We start from the raw sequence: 17,476 nt of genomic DNA on the forward strand, positions 1-17,476 counted from the left end.
CCAGGAGATGACGATGGCTTGCAGTCGTACTGCACTGTCTGCTGCCAGCCTAAGATGTAAAAGATAGATGGATCAAAACAAGAAATTGACCCGATTTGTTTTGTGAAATCAATGGCCTGCTAAACCCAGGGTTTTGAGTTCAATCCTCGAGGGGGCCATTCTGTGTGACAGTTGTTTGTATTTCTCTGTGATGCAAAGCCACCCCTTTTGTTGATTTTAATTCTCTGTAAGCCATGTCGTCAGTCACCCCTCCTTCCGTCAGAGCAACGGCAGACAATTGTTTCGTGCAAAACCAGGCGAGGAGGCGCCGGTAGTGCGGTGACGAGAAGGACATGGTCATAGACTTCTCACAAAGTATGGGCCGGGCAATGTGCCCCGGCAATGTGCACATCATGCTGATGAGCTCTGCATAAGCTCTGCAAACAAGCTGGCCAAACAGGAAATTAAATTCAAAAGATCGTGGGCCTTTTCCTATCTACCTGGCCAGTGCATCTGAGTTGAGAGCGCTGTCCAGAGCGGTCACAATGGACCACTCTGGGATAGCTCCCGGAGGCCAATACCATTGAATTGCGTCCACACTATCCCAAATTCGACCCGGCAAGGCCGATTTCAGCGCTAATCCCCTCGTCGGATGTGGAGTAAAGAAATCGATTTAAAGAGCCGTTTAAGTCGGAAAAAAGGGTTTCGTTGTGTGGATGGGTCCAGGCTTAAATCGAGGTAACGCTGCTAAATTCGACCTAAAGTCATAGTGTAGACGGGGCCTTAGTATCTCATAGATATTTAAACTGTTTATAATTGGACAAAAGAATTTAAGAACAGGTGGGGCCTGTCTGGTATATCATTGATAACCTAAACAGTTGATTATTGGGCAAAGTACGGTAAGTAATATTAACTAAGTCCTGTGAAATCAAAGAAAATATTTAAACCAGTTACTTAAAAGGAGCCATTTAAGGAACAGTCTTGAGATGGGACAATTATGAATATTATGAAACTTACATACAATTAAATCACACTATTTTTTTTTGTTTACCAATGTTTAACCCCTGTTACCTCTTCAAGAATATTTGGTCTAACCATTTGGTGATTAACAGGAGAAACTGTTAATATTTTTAAGTTACAAAAGCATTTCCTTATCCCAATAAATATTCAGAAGAGTTTAAATTTAATATGTTGGCAGTATCTTAGTTAACTTCCTCTCGCCAATCCACGTTGAAGTCCTGGGGAGGCTTTCCTTGGGTTGCTTTCCTTTTGAGGCGTCTCTGTTTTTCTTATCTGACTGTGTTTTCATTTGTATCACAACATCTATTGTTACTTGTGCTGTCCATTATACAGCTAGCAGAGAAAACAACACAATTTATCTGAGAAATGAGTTTTCTTCCTAATCTGTCCGTATGGCTAGATGTATATCACCTTTTGCATTACTCTTCCTGTGGTGTAATTACTTCAAGATATCACTACACAAAATGATCAGCAAGGCTAATTCTGAATTTTTTTTTTTTTTTTGGTAGCTTAGTGCTCACAACTAGGGCTTTGAGTTCAGCATACTAGGTCAGTTCTGAGCCAAGAAGTGACTCAGAGTATGAAATAAAAGGCAGATTTCCATAATGACAATAGCTGTTAATTCTTTAAAGTGTGGCTGTACTTTGAAAAATCACGCTGTAAAAAATGGCATTGTGCGTTTCCAGCCTATAGCCTAGTTATAACAGTTCTAGGTTATAACAATAACAAATGTAGTATTAATTGGACTTAACCACATGCTTGAAGATAAGCACATGCTTAAGTGGTTTTCTGAACTGGTTTCCTAATGAAATGTAAGTGTTAGAGAGAACTGCCCATAGTACTGGAGTTTGGACAGATATTTTAAATAGATAATTTTTGTCTTCTGACTGTATCGTCAGGTGATATTTGTTGTAATGATCACAGTTCCTGCCTTTCTGCGAGCCTTCAGGGTCCAGTATGCGCTCCTTCAAAAGGGAGAAGTACAATATACAGTCAAACCTTGCAATAACGCGCCCTGCCATAACGCGAAATCGCACATAACACGATCATAAGTTGGCTCCCTTTTAAGGCCTAATACCAGTGGTCCCCAACGCCAGGGCGCCTGCTGGGACATTGATGTGCCCCCGCCTAGTGCCCAGCAGAGGAGAGAAGCCGTGGCCCCGCGCCTGCCGGGGACAGAGAACTCCGAGGCTGCGGGCGCCAGTGCTCACTGTCCCCGGCAGGCGCGCGGCCGCGGCTTCTCTCCCCTGCTGGGCACTAGGCACTAGGGGCACTAGGCGGAGCACATCAATGCACCGTGTTGGGGACCACTGACTTAAACTGATCAGCTTGAAACCCCGCTATACTGCGACCCCGCATTTAGCACGATGGAATTTTTTGGACCCCAAACATTGCGTTATAGCGGGGTTTCACTGTATTTCTATACATTATACATCTCCTAATGTTTACCCACCACTTCCTATATTAACTTTGAACAATGAAGTCATTGTTAGCTCTTGAGGCACCATCATTTTTCTGCAGGTGTTTTTTTTGTTACAGTACTGTACTAACCAAGTGTTTTTTTGTTGTTGTTTTTTTTGAACCTACAGTACAGCCAAGTACAGTGTGGTGACATTTCTACCTCGATTCCTCTATGAGCAGATTAGAAAAGCTGCTAATGCTTTCTTTCTCTTCATTGCCTTACTGCAGGTATGGTTTTATCGTTTTATCTTTGATTCAAAAGAAATTCAAATGTAATTCCAAAATAACTAAAAGAAAAACAAATCAAGGGTGTCTCAATAGAATAATTGATAAAGTAGTCACCATTATCACAATGTGAAGTACATAACTTTAAACAGGAAATTAAAGGGTAGTTGGAGATTTTGAAAGCTGTTTGCAAAGTAAATTCCAATTTAATAAGAAGTCTTGTTGCTAATTTCACCGTAAATTACTTTTAAACTAACCAGAGAGACTAAAAAAGCTTCCTTTTTTGCATACAAGCACTTGTAAAGCCAGGTTGTTTTAGTTACTATGGGCCAGATACTCATCTGGTGTAAATAAAGAAAATGGAGGTATGCTGATTTACACCACCTGAATGAGTTCACCTGTCTAGGCCTGGAAGGGAGAGAGAAATGTATAAGTAAAAGAATTGTAGAAATTCTAAAATGGCCTATGATAGCTTTCCTTTGTGAAATAATGGTATGATTTAAAGGTCTGGTATCTCAGGGCCTTTCAGAGCTCTAAGCAAGTGCTGTATAAACCACTGGGAATCTCCGCTTTCTACTGTTTATAAAGCTTCCCTTTCTGGTCCTGAATCTTAAATATCTCAGTGATACAGGACTTACTATGATCCATCCTGCACCTCTGACCAATACATTTTTAGGGGAAACTTGTACACTTGGGTGGGAGGGGAAGAAGGAAACATTTCTCTGACATGTTGTTTTTAATTGGTTTGAAAATGGATCGGTTTGAATCATCTCAAAGTTTATGATGTTTTTGAGGTTTTTAAGGCCCAGCTTGACAAAGCCCTGCCTGGGATGATTTAGCTGGGGTTGGTCCTGCTTTGAGCAGGGGGTTGGACTAGATGACCTCCTGAGGTCCCTTCCAACCCTGACATTCTATGATTCTATGACTCTATGATGTCAGAATAAGCCCCAGTATACGTGGGGTAGTGGGCAGAGTGCAGCTGAGATGATTAAGCTTCCACCCCTTATGGCTGCTGCTCTAGTTCCACTTCTCACTTGATATATTCATAAAATTCTAAACTTTACCTTATATAAATCATAGATTTGCTGCATAAAACAGTTTTATTTTGTCCTTTACAGCAAATTCCAGATGTCTCTCCAACAGGAAGATATACCACCTTGGTGCCATTGCTATTTATTCTAACCGTTGCTGGCATCAAAGAAATTATAGAAGACTATGTGAGTATAATTTATTTAATTTGGGAAACGGCTAGGCTTCCTACCAATGAAATACATACAGCTTTAGTAAATGCATCTTTAAGAGTGACACAGTAACCGTTGTTGGATCAAATCCCGAGATCTTTGCTTAGTTGTTACTCAGCCCTTAGTCAGGTAGTCCATTGACTTTAAGAGGAGTTTGCCTGAAACAGAACCTCAGGAGTCGGCTCATTATCATTATTTAATAGTACTTTATTAAACATGTCTCACTAGGTGTGCTGTCTGTTTTGAATAATTGAATGGATCTGGGCTGGTGTGTTGATGTGAAAGCGTATGTACAATAGGAAATGCAGATGAACTTTGAACTGGGTTACGAAAACACAATATTAAAACAAATGGAGCTTCATCTATTTATATCAGTGGAGAATCTGCCATAATCAAAATATTTGAATTTATTTTATCAAGAGAATTCCAAAGTTTAAAACATATTGAGAAAAGCAAATTTTGAAGAGGCTATATCTATATATTTTCATTGGAAGCGTGAGAAATATAAATATCTTTCAGTGCTTGCAAGAATAATCACACTCACTAAATCTCATCTCTTTTCACCTTCTAATACGTGTAGCACAATAATTGTACATAAAGGGGCAAACTTTCAAATTGACTTCCACAGACAATGTGAATTTGCATACCCAAATTTTAGCTTGCAGTGTTTTGTTTTGTACACTCCAAAGCTCCATATTTCTTGCACAAGTAGAGCAATTAACTATTTAGTATCCCAGTTTGCACATTTGTATCCAGCAGGATCAGGGTGCAAAAAATCTTTGCTTAAAATGACATGTGTAAAAAGAACTAAGTGCAGTTCTGTTTGTGCTAATTTAGGTGCTGCTTTGTAAAATTTGGCCCAAAGGCTTCTCTGAGTAGAAACAAAGTCGCTTATTTGTGGCCAAGAAATTGAATCTTTAATTACATATGGTAGCAAAAAAACCCAACCAAACAACAATGCTGTTTCTCTGTTTTCTTTTCCTCTAAACAAGTACACAGATACAACTTTAGCTAATGTTTTCACCCCGCTTCTCGGCCTTATGGCTGAGGGGTGAAAACATTATCTAAAGTTGTATCTCTTCTCTTTAAGTAGTCAAAAGTGTGATTTTGCCATCCTGAACAGTATCTTAGGTCTGGTCTCCAGAGCCTTTAATTCTGCCCTTTCTTTAAGAAAAAGAGAAAGTATAGTTGTACATTTTATTATCAAAGAGATTAAAATGCCCAATTTGTTTAGCAATAATGTCACTGATGGATGAATATCAGAAGGAAGATATTGAGAGCCGTTGGCACATGACTGAGATAGATCACTAGGGAACCTTCCAGTGTTTGGATAAACTTTGGTTCCACATCCAAATTTTGGATTTTTCTCTGAACAGAAACTTTGAATCTTTTGAAGCTGGCCCCTCAGTGGAATTTAGATTCCACTTCGGGAAAACAGCATTTTGCTTAGCAATAAATCTCTTCCAAAAAGAAAGGAAAACTGAAAGCAACATCCCCTTTTCATCTGAGAAATAAAAAGACATCCTTAATCAGAACTGACTTTCTTTTGTAGTAAGCCAGCATAATTAAATAAGTAAATTAGTAATAAGTAAATTCTGTAGCCAAGAGACCTTTCCTGACAAGCAGATTGGAAGACAATGTAAAGGATGACTGTCACCGGGGGCCGCTGTTGCTCCCCAGCTCCAAGCATGCATTGCCATGCCCAGTCTCTGTCAAGGAGGTTTATAATTCTATTATAACAAAGGTTACCAAACAAACAGAAGACCATCTTAAATCAATACCTGGCCCTCTGGCTTCTAAGCCACCTGTCCCAGGGGTCTTTGGCACTCAAGTTCCTGGCAGTTTCCTCCTTCAACAGCTCTGCTCCCCTTTTGGGAATGCCTACACAGCAAAGAAAAACCCATGGCTGGCCTGTGCCAGCAGACTCAGGCTTGCAGGGCTGCTTCATTGCTGTGTTGACTTCTGGGCTGTCAGGAGCCTGAACAATGGGACCTTCCCACCCCACAGGGTCCTAGAGCATAGGCTTGGGCATCTATATAGCAATAAAACAACTCCACAGCCTGAGTCCTGCAAGCCCGAGTCGGCTAGCATGGGTTAGCTGCGGGTTTTTCTTTGCTGTGTAGATGGACCCGTTGAAGCCGCAGCCACTGGGTTGCTTCCTTCAGCCCCTGGCCCCCTTGCTCCAGGGACTCACCACTGGAGTTAGCTCTGCTCCAGCATGGTTTTGCTCATCTGTCTCAGTCCTTCCTTCCCTGAGCTGCCTAATAGCAGCCCTTTATAGGCCCAGGTGTAGCCTAAGTCGTCTTTAATTACCTGGACTGGGCTCATCTGCTCCAGTCCAAGGGGAGCTGGGCTCAGTCTATCCGCAGGGACCAGCTACCTTGTGACAATGACCCAGGGTGGTAAAAATAATTGAGGACCTAACAAAAGCTGTGCATCTCATTCTGGTCATTTAATAGGTGCTCTCACTGTACAGGCTGTATATTCTTACATCAGACAGGCGTAGACAAAACAATACCAACTATTTTAATTGACATTCAAAGCTGCTGACTCAAATTGAGGTCCTGCGGCTAAGTGAGCTAAGTTAGAAAAAGTTTCCATTCCAGACATATGGTAAATAGGGAAGAGAGGTGGAAAAAACTAAAAATGGAGGTAAGAGGATTTTCTCCCATCCTTTCTCAAAATAGTATTTCCTAGCATTCTCGTCCACACTCCCTACCTAGAAAGGCACCCTCATTTGCTTTCTTAGTTAGGTATAAGTGTACTCAGCACCTTACGATTATAAAGTAACTTAAGACAAAGCCTTTCAGACAAATTCTGACACTTGGCAAGTGTAGATGAAATATTAACAAATACAAGGGGGAAGAAAAATTCCTGCTGAGGTGAGCAGTCTGTTTTGTAAAATAAGTATTACAGGGTTCCAGGAAAGTAGGGATATTGTAGTCAAAAGGTCTGTCTCCTGTCAGCTCTTGAACTATGTCAGTTTTTTACTGTATATTAAGAAGCTTTGAATACATAATGCTAGGACAAATTACACATAGAATATGTGTAGGCAACACACTCTAACTCCCATCATGTAGAATTTTTCACTTGTTCTCATTGCATTTTTGGAGGCAGCTTTTAACTTGCCTTGTTATCTGTTGTTGCTGAGCAAAGTGTAAGTGGTACATTTTCAGCTTAGTGAATACCACCTCCTAATTTAGATGCAAAAAGTCGATATCGGTCTTTTGTAATTCTAAGCAAAAAGGTGCATAAAACAGCATACGCAATCTAATTTAATTGACAAAAGAGAGATCTCTGCCTTGTCCTTTGCTCCTCCAGTTTTTGCCTTGTTCATTCAGCACATGGGTTACTAATGTGGAATCTTCCTGAGTATAATTAAATGTTTTTTGTTTGTTTGTTTGTTTCATGACAGAAACGACATAAGGCAGACAGTACAGTAAACAAAAAGAAAACAGTAGGTAAGATCCTAATATAGTTTCATTTTTTTAACTAAATATTATGCAGTAGGAATGGCCAGATGCAAATGTATTATGAAGATGAATCATTATTTTAAAACTAATCATGTATTGTCTTCTGATTCTATAAATTCTAAAGAACTCGAGGAAGATGTACATGCATGACTGTTTGAATGCTAGGTGCTGATAATTAGTCATCTTAAATGTTTTGTCTCATTATGAATGATGATATGAAGACCTTGGTGGGATAAGGGGTGTGATGTCCTGGGATATAGAGATCTCTGTTTCTCTTGAACCCTAGGACACCAGTCTGACTGAATAACTGCATGGAGACATTGCTATTTGTTAATGCAAGCCTTACTGTTGCTATATCAGTTCATCCATAACTTATTTTAAAAATGAAAAAATATGATTAGTACGTTGGCTGCACTTAGAATCTTTCAAATGGAAGAAATGCTTTAAGTGAAATCACTGTATTTTAAGGTATAGTTTCATTACTCTCTCTCTCTCTCTCAAAAAAAAATAGCTTAGCCTCCAGAAAAATACTTTGGAGAGCAAATTCCTAAAATTTTGAAGATCTACTCGTGTGTGATCTTTGCAGGTGTTTGAATGACCCAAGTGCAGTTTAGTATAGCACTGTTGGTTGGTTGCACCCTGGGGTTTTGGTCTCTAAGCAATGTGTTACCAAACCAGATATGGTCTGCTATTTTTCCATAGTTCTGACATTCTGTAGTACCAAAATATTCTCTCATGTACTTGCACGTACAGCCCACTGATTTCAAGGGGAATTTATTGTGTGAATCCAAAGGCAGAAGTTGACTTTTGGTTCTTTACATCCACATTTTGACTTAGGGCATTCCTTGCTGTGGCTTTCAGATACAGAACAGTCTTTTTACTCATTGCAACTTTGGTGTGGCTCTCAAGTCAAGTGCATTTAGTTCATGAAAATGTATTGGTTAATGTAGTCTTTGGAAATATAGGGCAATATCATCCCTTCATCCATGTGGGGCAGCAAAGATGTGATTAGTGAGAATCCTGTCGTAGTGAGCCCGAAAATACGGGGGAAGAGACACCTCAGGGCTTGCCTTCACTGCAAAGTTAACTTGAGTTGTAATTCAAGTGTTGCCCCAACTCAAGTCCCAGCCATACACACAAATCCTTAACTCGAGAATGGTGGTGTTTTTACCAGTCAAAGGGCATAGGCTACAACATGAGTGAGCACAAATTGTCAGCTGCAAACACAATCACTCTGTGTTGCTAATACAATTATTGTGTAGTTGAAGAGTTATTTTGCAGTGTGACTACTCTCACTCAATCTAGGCTAATTTGAGAGGAGTTAACTTGAGTTATCTACACTCTAGTTAACTGTGCAATGAAGATTTCTCCTCAGATGCACAGAAGCAGGATTTACTATTTATTTTGGGATTAATGGTACTTTGGTCTTATTTTACCTAGAGAAGAGTGATCCCCCTTTAAGGTATAATCTGTTGAAAGCTCTCCATAGAAAGACACACAGAAGTGATTATAACCGAAGTAACCATTTTTCACTACTAGCTAGTGCTCTGTTTTTGTTTTATTTTCCTTTCTTTAGTTATGAAATTGATAAATGATTAAATGATATCAATTATTCAATTAATAAAATAAGTATTATGCTTGTCTTGTGGTGTCCCCTAAGGCACAGTAAGAACCCCATCTGGCTAAAATAGTGGTGATCACATCCCTGAATTAGCATTAAGAGAGGCAGTTAAGATTTGGCCTATCATTTCTTGTTTCTGTAGACTATAAATTGTTAGTGGTTTTTGGAAAAATAAAAATAATAATAATAGAAAAGTTTCATGGAAAACTCCAAGAGTTGACACTTGCAAAGACATCCAAGAATCCTGTTTGAGAGGGTGGGAGGATGGGTTTGCTGCCCTGCAGGTTAGGAGGAGTTCTCCTCCTTAAATAGCATGAATGTTCCAGGATCTACAGGGAAATCCAATGGATTTCAGGATATTCATATGTTGGACAGCTTCTCCCTACTGTTTCCCAACTCTTCCCCCCTGCAGCAGCCAAACTGAAAGTGTCTTCCTTGTCCCTGCATCCTCCTCTCTCCAAACTTCACGGGAGGTCAACATCATGGAAAAGGGACTTGGCAGAAGTTAATGCTAACTTTGTCAGCACAAATTCCCATGAGGGGATTTCTGAATAAGGAGTTGCTGATTCATTATCAGATAACTAATTATTTCCCCAATTAATATAACTATTTTATACTTAAATAGCTTCTTGTGTTAGTCATCAGTTATAGCATTAAAAGACCTTGCTATATTTGTATATACAACATCTGACTATTCACATAACAATGGTATCTGGCTGTTGTTATTATATGAAGTATTTACATTTCAATAGAAAATATTTGCAAATAAACATCTCAAAGGAAGCTTATACCATCTTAAACATTTGAAGGAGAACCTTTAAGACAAACCCCAAGTTAGATACAAGTAATCGATATCATCTGGAAAATATTTCCAAACCATAATTTTCCCACCCTTAAAGTTTGAAGAATGAAACTTCAAAGTGCCTGTAAAAGAAATATGTTTTTTCAATAAGAATATGTTCAGAATTCTTTTTGTGGGTTTAAACTAAGGCTTATCTCTTTGCAAAGAAGAGGAGTAAAGACGTCCACTTCTGTGACTTAGTTTAGAGCTCTGATAACACATTCTTGGTATCACAGTGGTTCTCAACCGGGGCTACATGTACCTCTGGGGGTACGCAGAGGTCTTCCAGGGCATACATCAAGTCATCTAGGTATTTGCCTAGTTTTAGAACAGGCTACATAAAAAGCAATAGTGAAGTCAGTACAAATTAAACTTTTATACAGACAATGACCTGTTTATACAGCTCTATATACTATATGCTGAAATGTAAGCACAATATTTATATTCCAATTGATTTATTTTAAACATGGGAAAGTAAGCAATATTTCAGTAATAGTGTGCTGTGACACTTTCGTATTTTTATGTCTGATTTTGTAAAGAAATAGTTTTTAAGTGAGGTGAAACTTAGAGGTACACAAGACAAATTAGACTACTGAAAAGGGTACAGTAGCCTGGAAAGGTATTATATCCTATATAAAGAACATCCTCATGTCCTTTTACATAATCAGGTCTCTTTCTAAAACATAAATATCCTAAGAATGTTTTCATGAGATAAAGAATCTGTGTAAACACATTTAGAAGCAACAGATATGGGTTTCATGGCTAAACAGATGTCACCCTCTTTGACACTTTTGGTGATGATTCTCTGCTTTCCGAGGAATTTTTTTAATTAGCTCGAACATTTTAGTTAGCAACCAGATCAATTTTTAATAAGTATGCAAATGATCATTCTTCACTCATCATGTATGAAATTAGTGGAAATATTTCCTTATCTTTACTAAAGGTGAAGGCAAGTATGTAATAACCTAAACCTATATACAATTATAATAAAATTATTAATAACCATGTTTGCATCACTGTTGATGTCTGTTCCTCAACATAATAGAACCTTGATTTTTTTTTTAAAGATCATAGAGGACACTCAAAAAGTTACATAAAAGTGGGGCTTCAGATAATCAGTACCTTCAAGCCTACCCCAGAGGTCTTCAGTGCTATAGGAATTTAACATCAGCACTGAGAACTTAGGAATGCCCTGACAAGGAAGCCTGAAGCTAAGCTACCTAGTCCTGTGGGGTTTAGTAGCTGCACAAGGGTTTAGCTTCAGCCCTGTGGAACATAAAACTCTGTAAAACTGAATCACCACCTCCATAGAGATCTGCAGGAGTGGACCTTTAGCTAGTGTAACCTCTGATGACAGAAGTGACTTTTGGTTAACTGGGATTTTCAGCTAAATGAATTTAGGAAAATCAGGTTGCGCTATATTGAGGTTGGTTTTGAGGTAGAAGTGACATGAATTTTAATTTTTTTTTAAACCTATGAATACAGTGTGTACCTTTTGGCCTGACCTCCTCCTCCCCTCCCCTCCCATGGAGGTAATAGCTTGCTTCTTATGTTGGGTTCCTAGATACATTTTCTGGGATGAGTGAAGTGCAAAAAAAAGAATGAAAACATTCTAGATAGATAAATCATTTGGTGTGATTAAGTCATTGTAAACTTCTTTGCCATTACCCAGTAATGTACAAGAAATCTCCCCCCCCAACATAATGTGTTTCAGGAATGATCATTTTCATATCCATTAATTAATACAATATTACATCTTGTCCTTACACACACACATGCTTTACCAACATAGACAATAACAGACCCCTCTTCTGGGATAACATCGAAGGAACATTGAGACTTATTCCCAGGTTACCCATTCATCCCAATCCTTATGGCTAGTTCCAATCAAGGGAGCACATGCAGGTGCAATGTGAGAGATACTAACCCTCTAAGTGGATTTTAACCTCCTTCAGAGAAGTCTGAGGTTGAAGAACCAAATGTTCTTGTTGATCCAATTTCAACAGATGGGGTCCTGAAATTGGGGCTCTTAAATCAGGGCCGCCCAGAGGATTCCGGGGGCCCGGGGTCTTCGGCGGCGGGGGACCCTTCCGTTCCGGGACCGGCCGCCAAAGTGCCCCGAAGACCCGCGGCGGGACCCCCCGCCGCCGAATTACCGCCGAAGCGGGACCCGCCGCCGAAGCGCAGCCCGGTCTTTGGCGGTAATTCGGTGGCGGGGGGTGGTCCCCGCCGCGGGCCTTCGGGGCACTTCGGCGGCGGGTCCCGGAACAGAAGGGGCCCCCCGCCGCCGAAGACCGGGCTGCGCTTCGGCGGCGGCGGCGGGTCCCGCTTCCCCCCGGCCCCGGCCTCTTACCCGAGTGCGTCTCCGGCGGGGCCAAAGCTCCGTCCCGTTCAGAGCCATGTGGTGAGGGGGCGGGGCTGGGAGCTCAGTCCGGAGCTCGCAGCCCCGCCCCCTCCCCACGCCGCTCTGAGTGGGGCGGGGCTCAGGCCCCGTTGGAGCTCCCAGCCCCGCCCCCTCACCACGCGGCTCGGATCGGGGCGGGGCTCAGGGGCTCGGCCGGAGACTCGGCGCTTGATGCCTCCGCTCTTCTCTTGGGGGCCCCTGCGGAGCCCGGGGCAAATTGCCCCCTTTGCCCCCCCCCTCTGGGCGGCCCTGTCTTAAATGTCGGAGAGGAGCAAGGTTTGTGATCAGAGGGTTGAAATTTAAAATTTATTTTTTTGGTTGGCCCAATTCCACTCTGTACCAACCAGGCTCATGAAATCCCTCTGAAATGGCAATATGCCCATAGAATTTAAACCAAATTGTTGGCATGAGCTTGTTACAATATGTGCCCTTTAATGGAACTACCCAGTCTGGGGGACCTTGCTGAATCAAGTCATGTCCAGCTAAAGTCCAGTTCAGCGGTTCCCAGTTCCCAAGGAATCGTGTGATATTCTTGCTTGCTGGCATGACCAGAGACAGCTGCAGTTCATCTCCGGGTAATGAAGGTGTCTGAAGTTCCAATGACAATAATGACACATAGGGGCATGGTTGTTCCCCAAACAGCGGAGGAAACCAGGGCTACTCTGCACCTTCCAGTACCCAGGAGGCTGTCACTAGGTGTGTTTCATGGTGTGCATCCCGTTCGAGACCACAACGGCTTACGGAAGAATGGGATGGAGTCTGGGGTGGTCTTAGTTTCATAACAAAATTTGAGTGACACTCTGCATGCAATTGGCAATGCTTTCCCAGGGGCAACCCGATGAGTTGCCAACAGTGTAGAACTAGTAGCGATGCTGCCGGGCCAGGGCGTTGCTCCCATTCCCATAGAATCCATGCATGTGGCACAGCAATTTTACTCCCTGGGCTCCAGCTGGCAAGCACCTCCAGAGGTTCATCACAGGTACAACATAGAGCCTGGACAGCATCAGACTCCAGGCACTTATGAACAGCAGGGTGCTGGTGCACCAGTGCAATGTCATGGCTCGTGTATGAGACCTGTGAGGGGGCAGATAAGAGAGAAAAACTTCCCACACTCCCCCCGTATATACTGGGAGAGACTGGGACCAATATTACAGGGTGACCATGAAGCAGTGACCTACGTGAGGGTGGCCATAATAAGTCAAGGACTTTCCTGGCTTTTTCCTGTCTCAACATCGGGGTAGGCACTGACCAGCCCACTCGATGTGTATTTTCCAACGTCTCAAAGCTGTTCCTTCTTGCTGGCCAAGAAGGGTGACTGACAGGCTGGAGAAGACAGTCTTGAGGGTCAGGGGCTTTTTCCTTCCATTCTTTGAGCTGTGAAGAATGAAAACATTTCCGCCAGGGTTTTCCATTTTTCCCATTCAGGATTTCTATCTGACAAACACTGGGGCTGACCCGATTCACAATAGAGCTGCGGCCATCCCAGGTGTGTGTAAAGAGCTGCTTAGCAGTGACAGAGGCAGTGTTGGTTTTAGTAGGGATGGCTTTCAACTGGGATCTTTCTAAAACAAAGTCAGTGGATTCATACACAGTTGAGAAAATTTGGCAGCTAGAAATTGAACCAAATTCCTCAGCACCTACACTGTTGCTTGCTACAGGCAATGGTTCATTCTGAGCTAACTCAGTCAACCCACTTCCACACCCTTCAGTTGCAGCAAACTGCTTGCAAAAGCTAGCATGAGGTTTTATTCCTTCAGGAGCACTTTTAGGCAACAATTCATTTCCCCCAGAAATTTTGTCCTTTTCCCTTTTCAGTTAGGGGTTGCTCTACAGAAACATCTTTCTGAGCATCTTTCTGGGTTTCAGTTGAGTCCAGAACGACTTCTGAGACAACTGGCATATCCTCAATCAGCATAAACTGAGAGGCACATTCTGTCTGCTCCTCAGACAGAAGGTTGGACACAAACTCTCCTCCAACAGATAAACTGCCATTCTTAACATTCACAAGGTTTGGAATTTCCTCCCCTTTGTTCCCAGACAAACTTTTGGAGATTGGAGTAGCTCCCTCCATGGGCAAGTCATTACCCGCAACAGACACAGGCTTAGAAACATTTCCTTCCTGGGTTTTAGTTGAGTCCAGAACCATATCTGCCATAACTGACAAATCCTCAGTCATCATAAACTCAGAGGAACTTTCTGCCTGTTCCACAGACAACAGACAGAACATTTTCTCCCCCAGAAGCTAAACTGCTTTTCTGACTAGACAAACCGTTTGAACTTCCCTCCCCCTTGTCACAGACCACATGGCTTTTCACAGACAAACACTGGGAGAGTGGGATGGCTTTCTTAACAGGCAAATCGCCACTCCCAAGAGACAAACCATGGGAGATAGATTCTCCCTCATACCTGTTGACCTGAACCTGTTTAGTGGTGGGTCTCCCTTCGGAGATCCTATCCGCTAGCAATTGGGCTAACATCTCTGGGTTCCCCACTGTAGCCCTCACAGTGGGTCTCCTCCATACATTGCACTGATGTCTTGCGATCAGCTGGGGAGGCCCCTGGGGAACTGGGCACCCCTACTGATCGTCAGACTCCCAGACCCTCCACTCAGAAGAGGGGGCAGGGAGTGGCTTTGACAGGGAGTGGGCGTGGGGGATGCACTCCATATCGGGGCAGTGGGTTGTGGGGGAGGTCCCTGCATTAACTCCGTTTTCCGCATGACCTGAGACAAAGCATTAATCAGGATGCTGAGGGGCTGGCGATCATATTTTCCCATATCCTCCCCTAAATTCAGCAGCTCCTTCCAAATCATGTTCCTAAGGGTCTCCTTGGGTTGGCGTTGCCCAGAGTTGTGGGAGAGAGGGGAATTAAGATTGAGAGGGTGCCTGGCAGAGTGAGGACCATTGTTTGTAAATGTGATAGCCTGCACAGGCTCTGAGGTAGTCTTTTTGCTGACTTGTCTTTTCAAGACACCAGTTTCTCACAGCAAATCTGCCTGTTTGATTTTTGCCACTAGTTCACTCCAGGTTAGGTGTTCTAAATCCACAGTCCTGGATTTTATCTGAGAATTTAGTCCTGCATAAGTGCTCTGTACTAATTCATGTCCCTGTTACTGGAGAGTGATAATCCCATTCTCTTCTGTCTGGGGTAAGGAATCAGAGAGAGCTGCCAGCATTTTCTTTCAAATTAGGTAAGCTTCTGGGGCCTCTCCTGGTTTCTGCTCTTCCATTATATACAGTTTCTTAAGGGAAGACACAGGCAGTAATATTTTAAGAGCACTTATCATCCATTCCCGGGATCCAGTGGCAGTCCACTCCCAAGAGCCTATGCCTATAGCATCTGCATCACAAGGAGAGGTGCATAACTGAGCCAATTGGGTTAAGTCCATGCCATCAGCAGAGGGGTACATTTACCAAACACGGGCCAGCCATGCAACGGCTGTGTCACGGTTCAGTTGCCGCAGTCTCTCAGCAATAGCCTTGGCTTGACTAGGAGACAACCTTACTACATCCGTGACCAGCTCTGTTGTGGGAAGATCAGCTCCTGCAACTATGTGTTTAACCTTCTTTGTGGAAACAGGGGCAACATTATGCCTGTGTGGCCAATCGGGGTTAAATGGGTTTTTGGGGACAGCATCAGGGGGGATCTTTATTTTCCCAGGGGGCTCCAAATCACAATCCTCTCTCAACCTTACAGCTGCTACTACCCCCTTATGGGCACTGAGTTGGGCACGCAATTTACTAATCTTTGCCTCACACTCCTGATGGTCTGCTGCTGCCTTTGCTGCCCTCTTCTCTTCTGCCAAGAAGCGAGTTGCTGCTCTTGCTTCTTCTAACAGAACTTTTGTGTGTGTTGACTCTTTCCTATACTGTTCTGCATTCCTGCTTGCCTTGTCTCTCTCCTCTTGTATATCCCTAAGTACAGTCACCATTCTCAGCTTTTCTGCTATGAGTTTACACCCGTCTGTCTCACATTTGTTCAAACGCTGTTGTAACTGCTTTTTCTCAAGCTCTAGTTCCTGCCCTTTCTTTACCATTTCAACCATGTCCAGACATGCATAAAATAATGCCCATGCAGCAGCTGTATCCTTTGCACTACCACGTGGCTTAAAGGTTGTGCAATACTGTTCACATCTCAGACTAGCTTCAGTCAGGGGATTCTCACCCTTAAAATACCCCCTTTCCCAGGGGCATTTCCCATTTTTCATTACCCATCTCTCTAACCTGTTGGTTTTCTCCTGTCTCCAGTGAGCAGAAAAAAGGTCTTTTTCAGCTATCTCTATTTCCTTATTTCACTAATGATCCCCACCAACAGCTCTTTCTAAAACCTTTACTTTGAAGGCACTACTCTTAACTCCTTATTTCACAGTTCTACAGGTATTCTAAGTACAATTCTTAACAGAAGGTTACCAAATAGTCTATGAGAGAGAGACCTTGCTAAAGAAGCTTGGTCTGAAAAAGGAAAAGAAAGAGAGCTTACTCAGGTCTGTGTCTCAGTTTCCCTACTCCACAGCAACTACTCAACAATTACCATGTGATTAGGGACACTTGTTGCCCGCATTCTTCACCAATTTGTTATGAGATTTGCCCGTTACTTTGGGGTATGCTCATTTATTCGGGTTACTCTTCTGTGGGGGGGTTCTGTAATTCTGTCAATGTACTGCTTGTGTCACTTGTGTTTTTATATGGAGCTCTACTTCTTCCTTCTGCAAGTCCCCTCCCAATGGAGCTATCCTGCAGGACCTAGGTTCCCTAGGGCTGGGTTCCTCCAGCCCCAGAACCAGATGAACACACTAACACCCACACATCCATTAACAGAGCAAGTCTGAGCAGACCGGGTCAATCAGCACTGTCAAGCTGACTATGTCTTTGGACTCACTGGGCTGGAGGAAGCAGCACTTTCAAGCTGCCTCTCCTTATATGCCCCTGGGCTCTGTGGACTGGGTCAAGCAGCACTTTCAAGCTGTTACCCTTATGCATCCCAGATTCTGCATGTCCCTATCCCAACTCTCACATCACAATTGTACTGGCAGTAACCTACTTGATGAGCAAACCCCACAGTATTTTGGGTGCTGCAGGGATCTTTAGCTTAGGTAAAAGAAGCGTTGCTGTAGAGTGAATGGGGGAAGCTAAAAACACAAAAGAGAAAAGTTCAGCAAGAGAGAGAGAAGCAACCAACTTAACCAAAAGTTATTTGTTGAATAATAGTGAT

At 42.6% G+C, this 17,476-nt stretch overlaps 1 protein-coding gene across 2 annotated transcripts in view; it reads left to right on the forward strand.

The window, feature by feature from the left end:
- The window catches only part of ATP8A2 (ATPase phospholipid transporting 8A2), a 637,783-nt gene that overhangs the window by 120,649 nt on the left and 499,658 nt on the right, over positions 1-17,476 (forward strand). Inside the window, exons 3-5 of one of the 2 annotated variants that reach the window (XM_045017301.1) lie at positions 2,589-2,688; positions 3,804-3,902; positions 7,342-7,387. In XM_045017301.1, the coding sequence (XP_044873236.1) occupies positions 2,589-2,688; positions 3,804-3,902; positions 7,342-7,387 (245 nt within the window). Of the gene's footprint in view, positions 1-2,588; positions 2,689-3,670; positions 3,903-7,341; positions 7,388-17,476 lie in introns of those variants that run through there. The other variant, XM_045017311.1, reaches the window with a different exon arrangement.

This window comes from Mauremys mutica, chromosome 1, assembly GCF_020497125.1.
Source record: "Mauremys mutica isolate MM-2020 ecotype Southern chromosome 1, ASM2049712v1, whole genome shotgun sequence".
Lineage (NCBI taxonomy): Eukaryota > Metazoa > Chordata > Testudines > Geoemydidae > Mauremys > Mauremys mutica.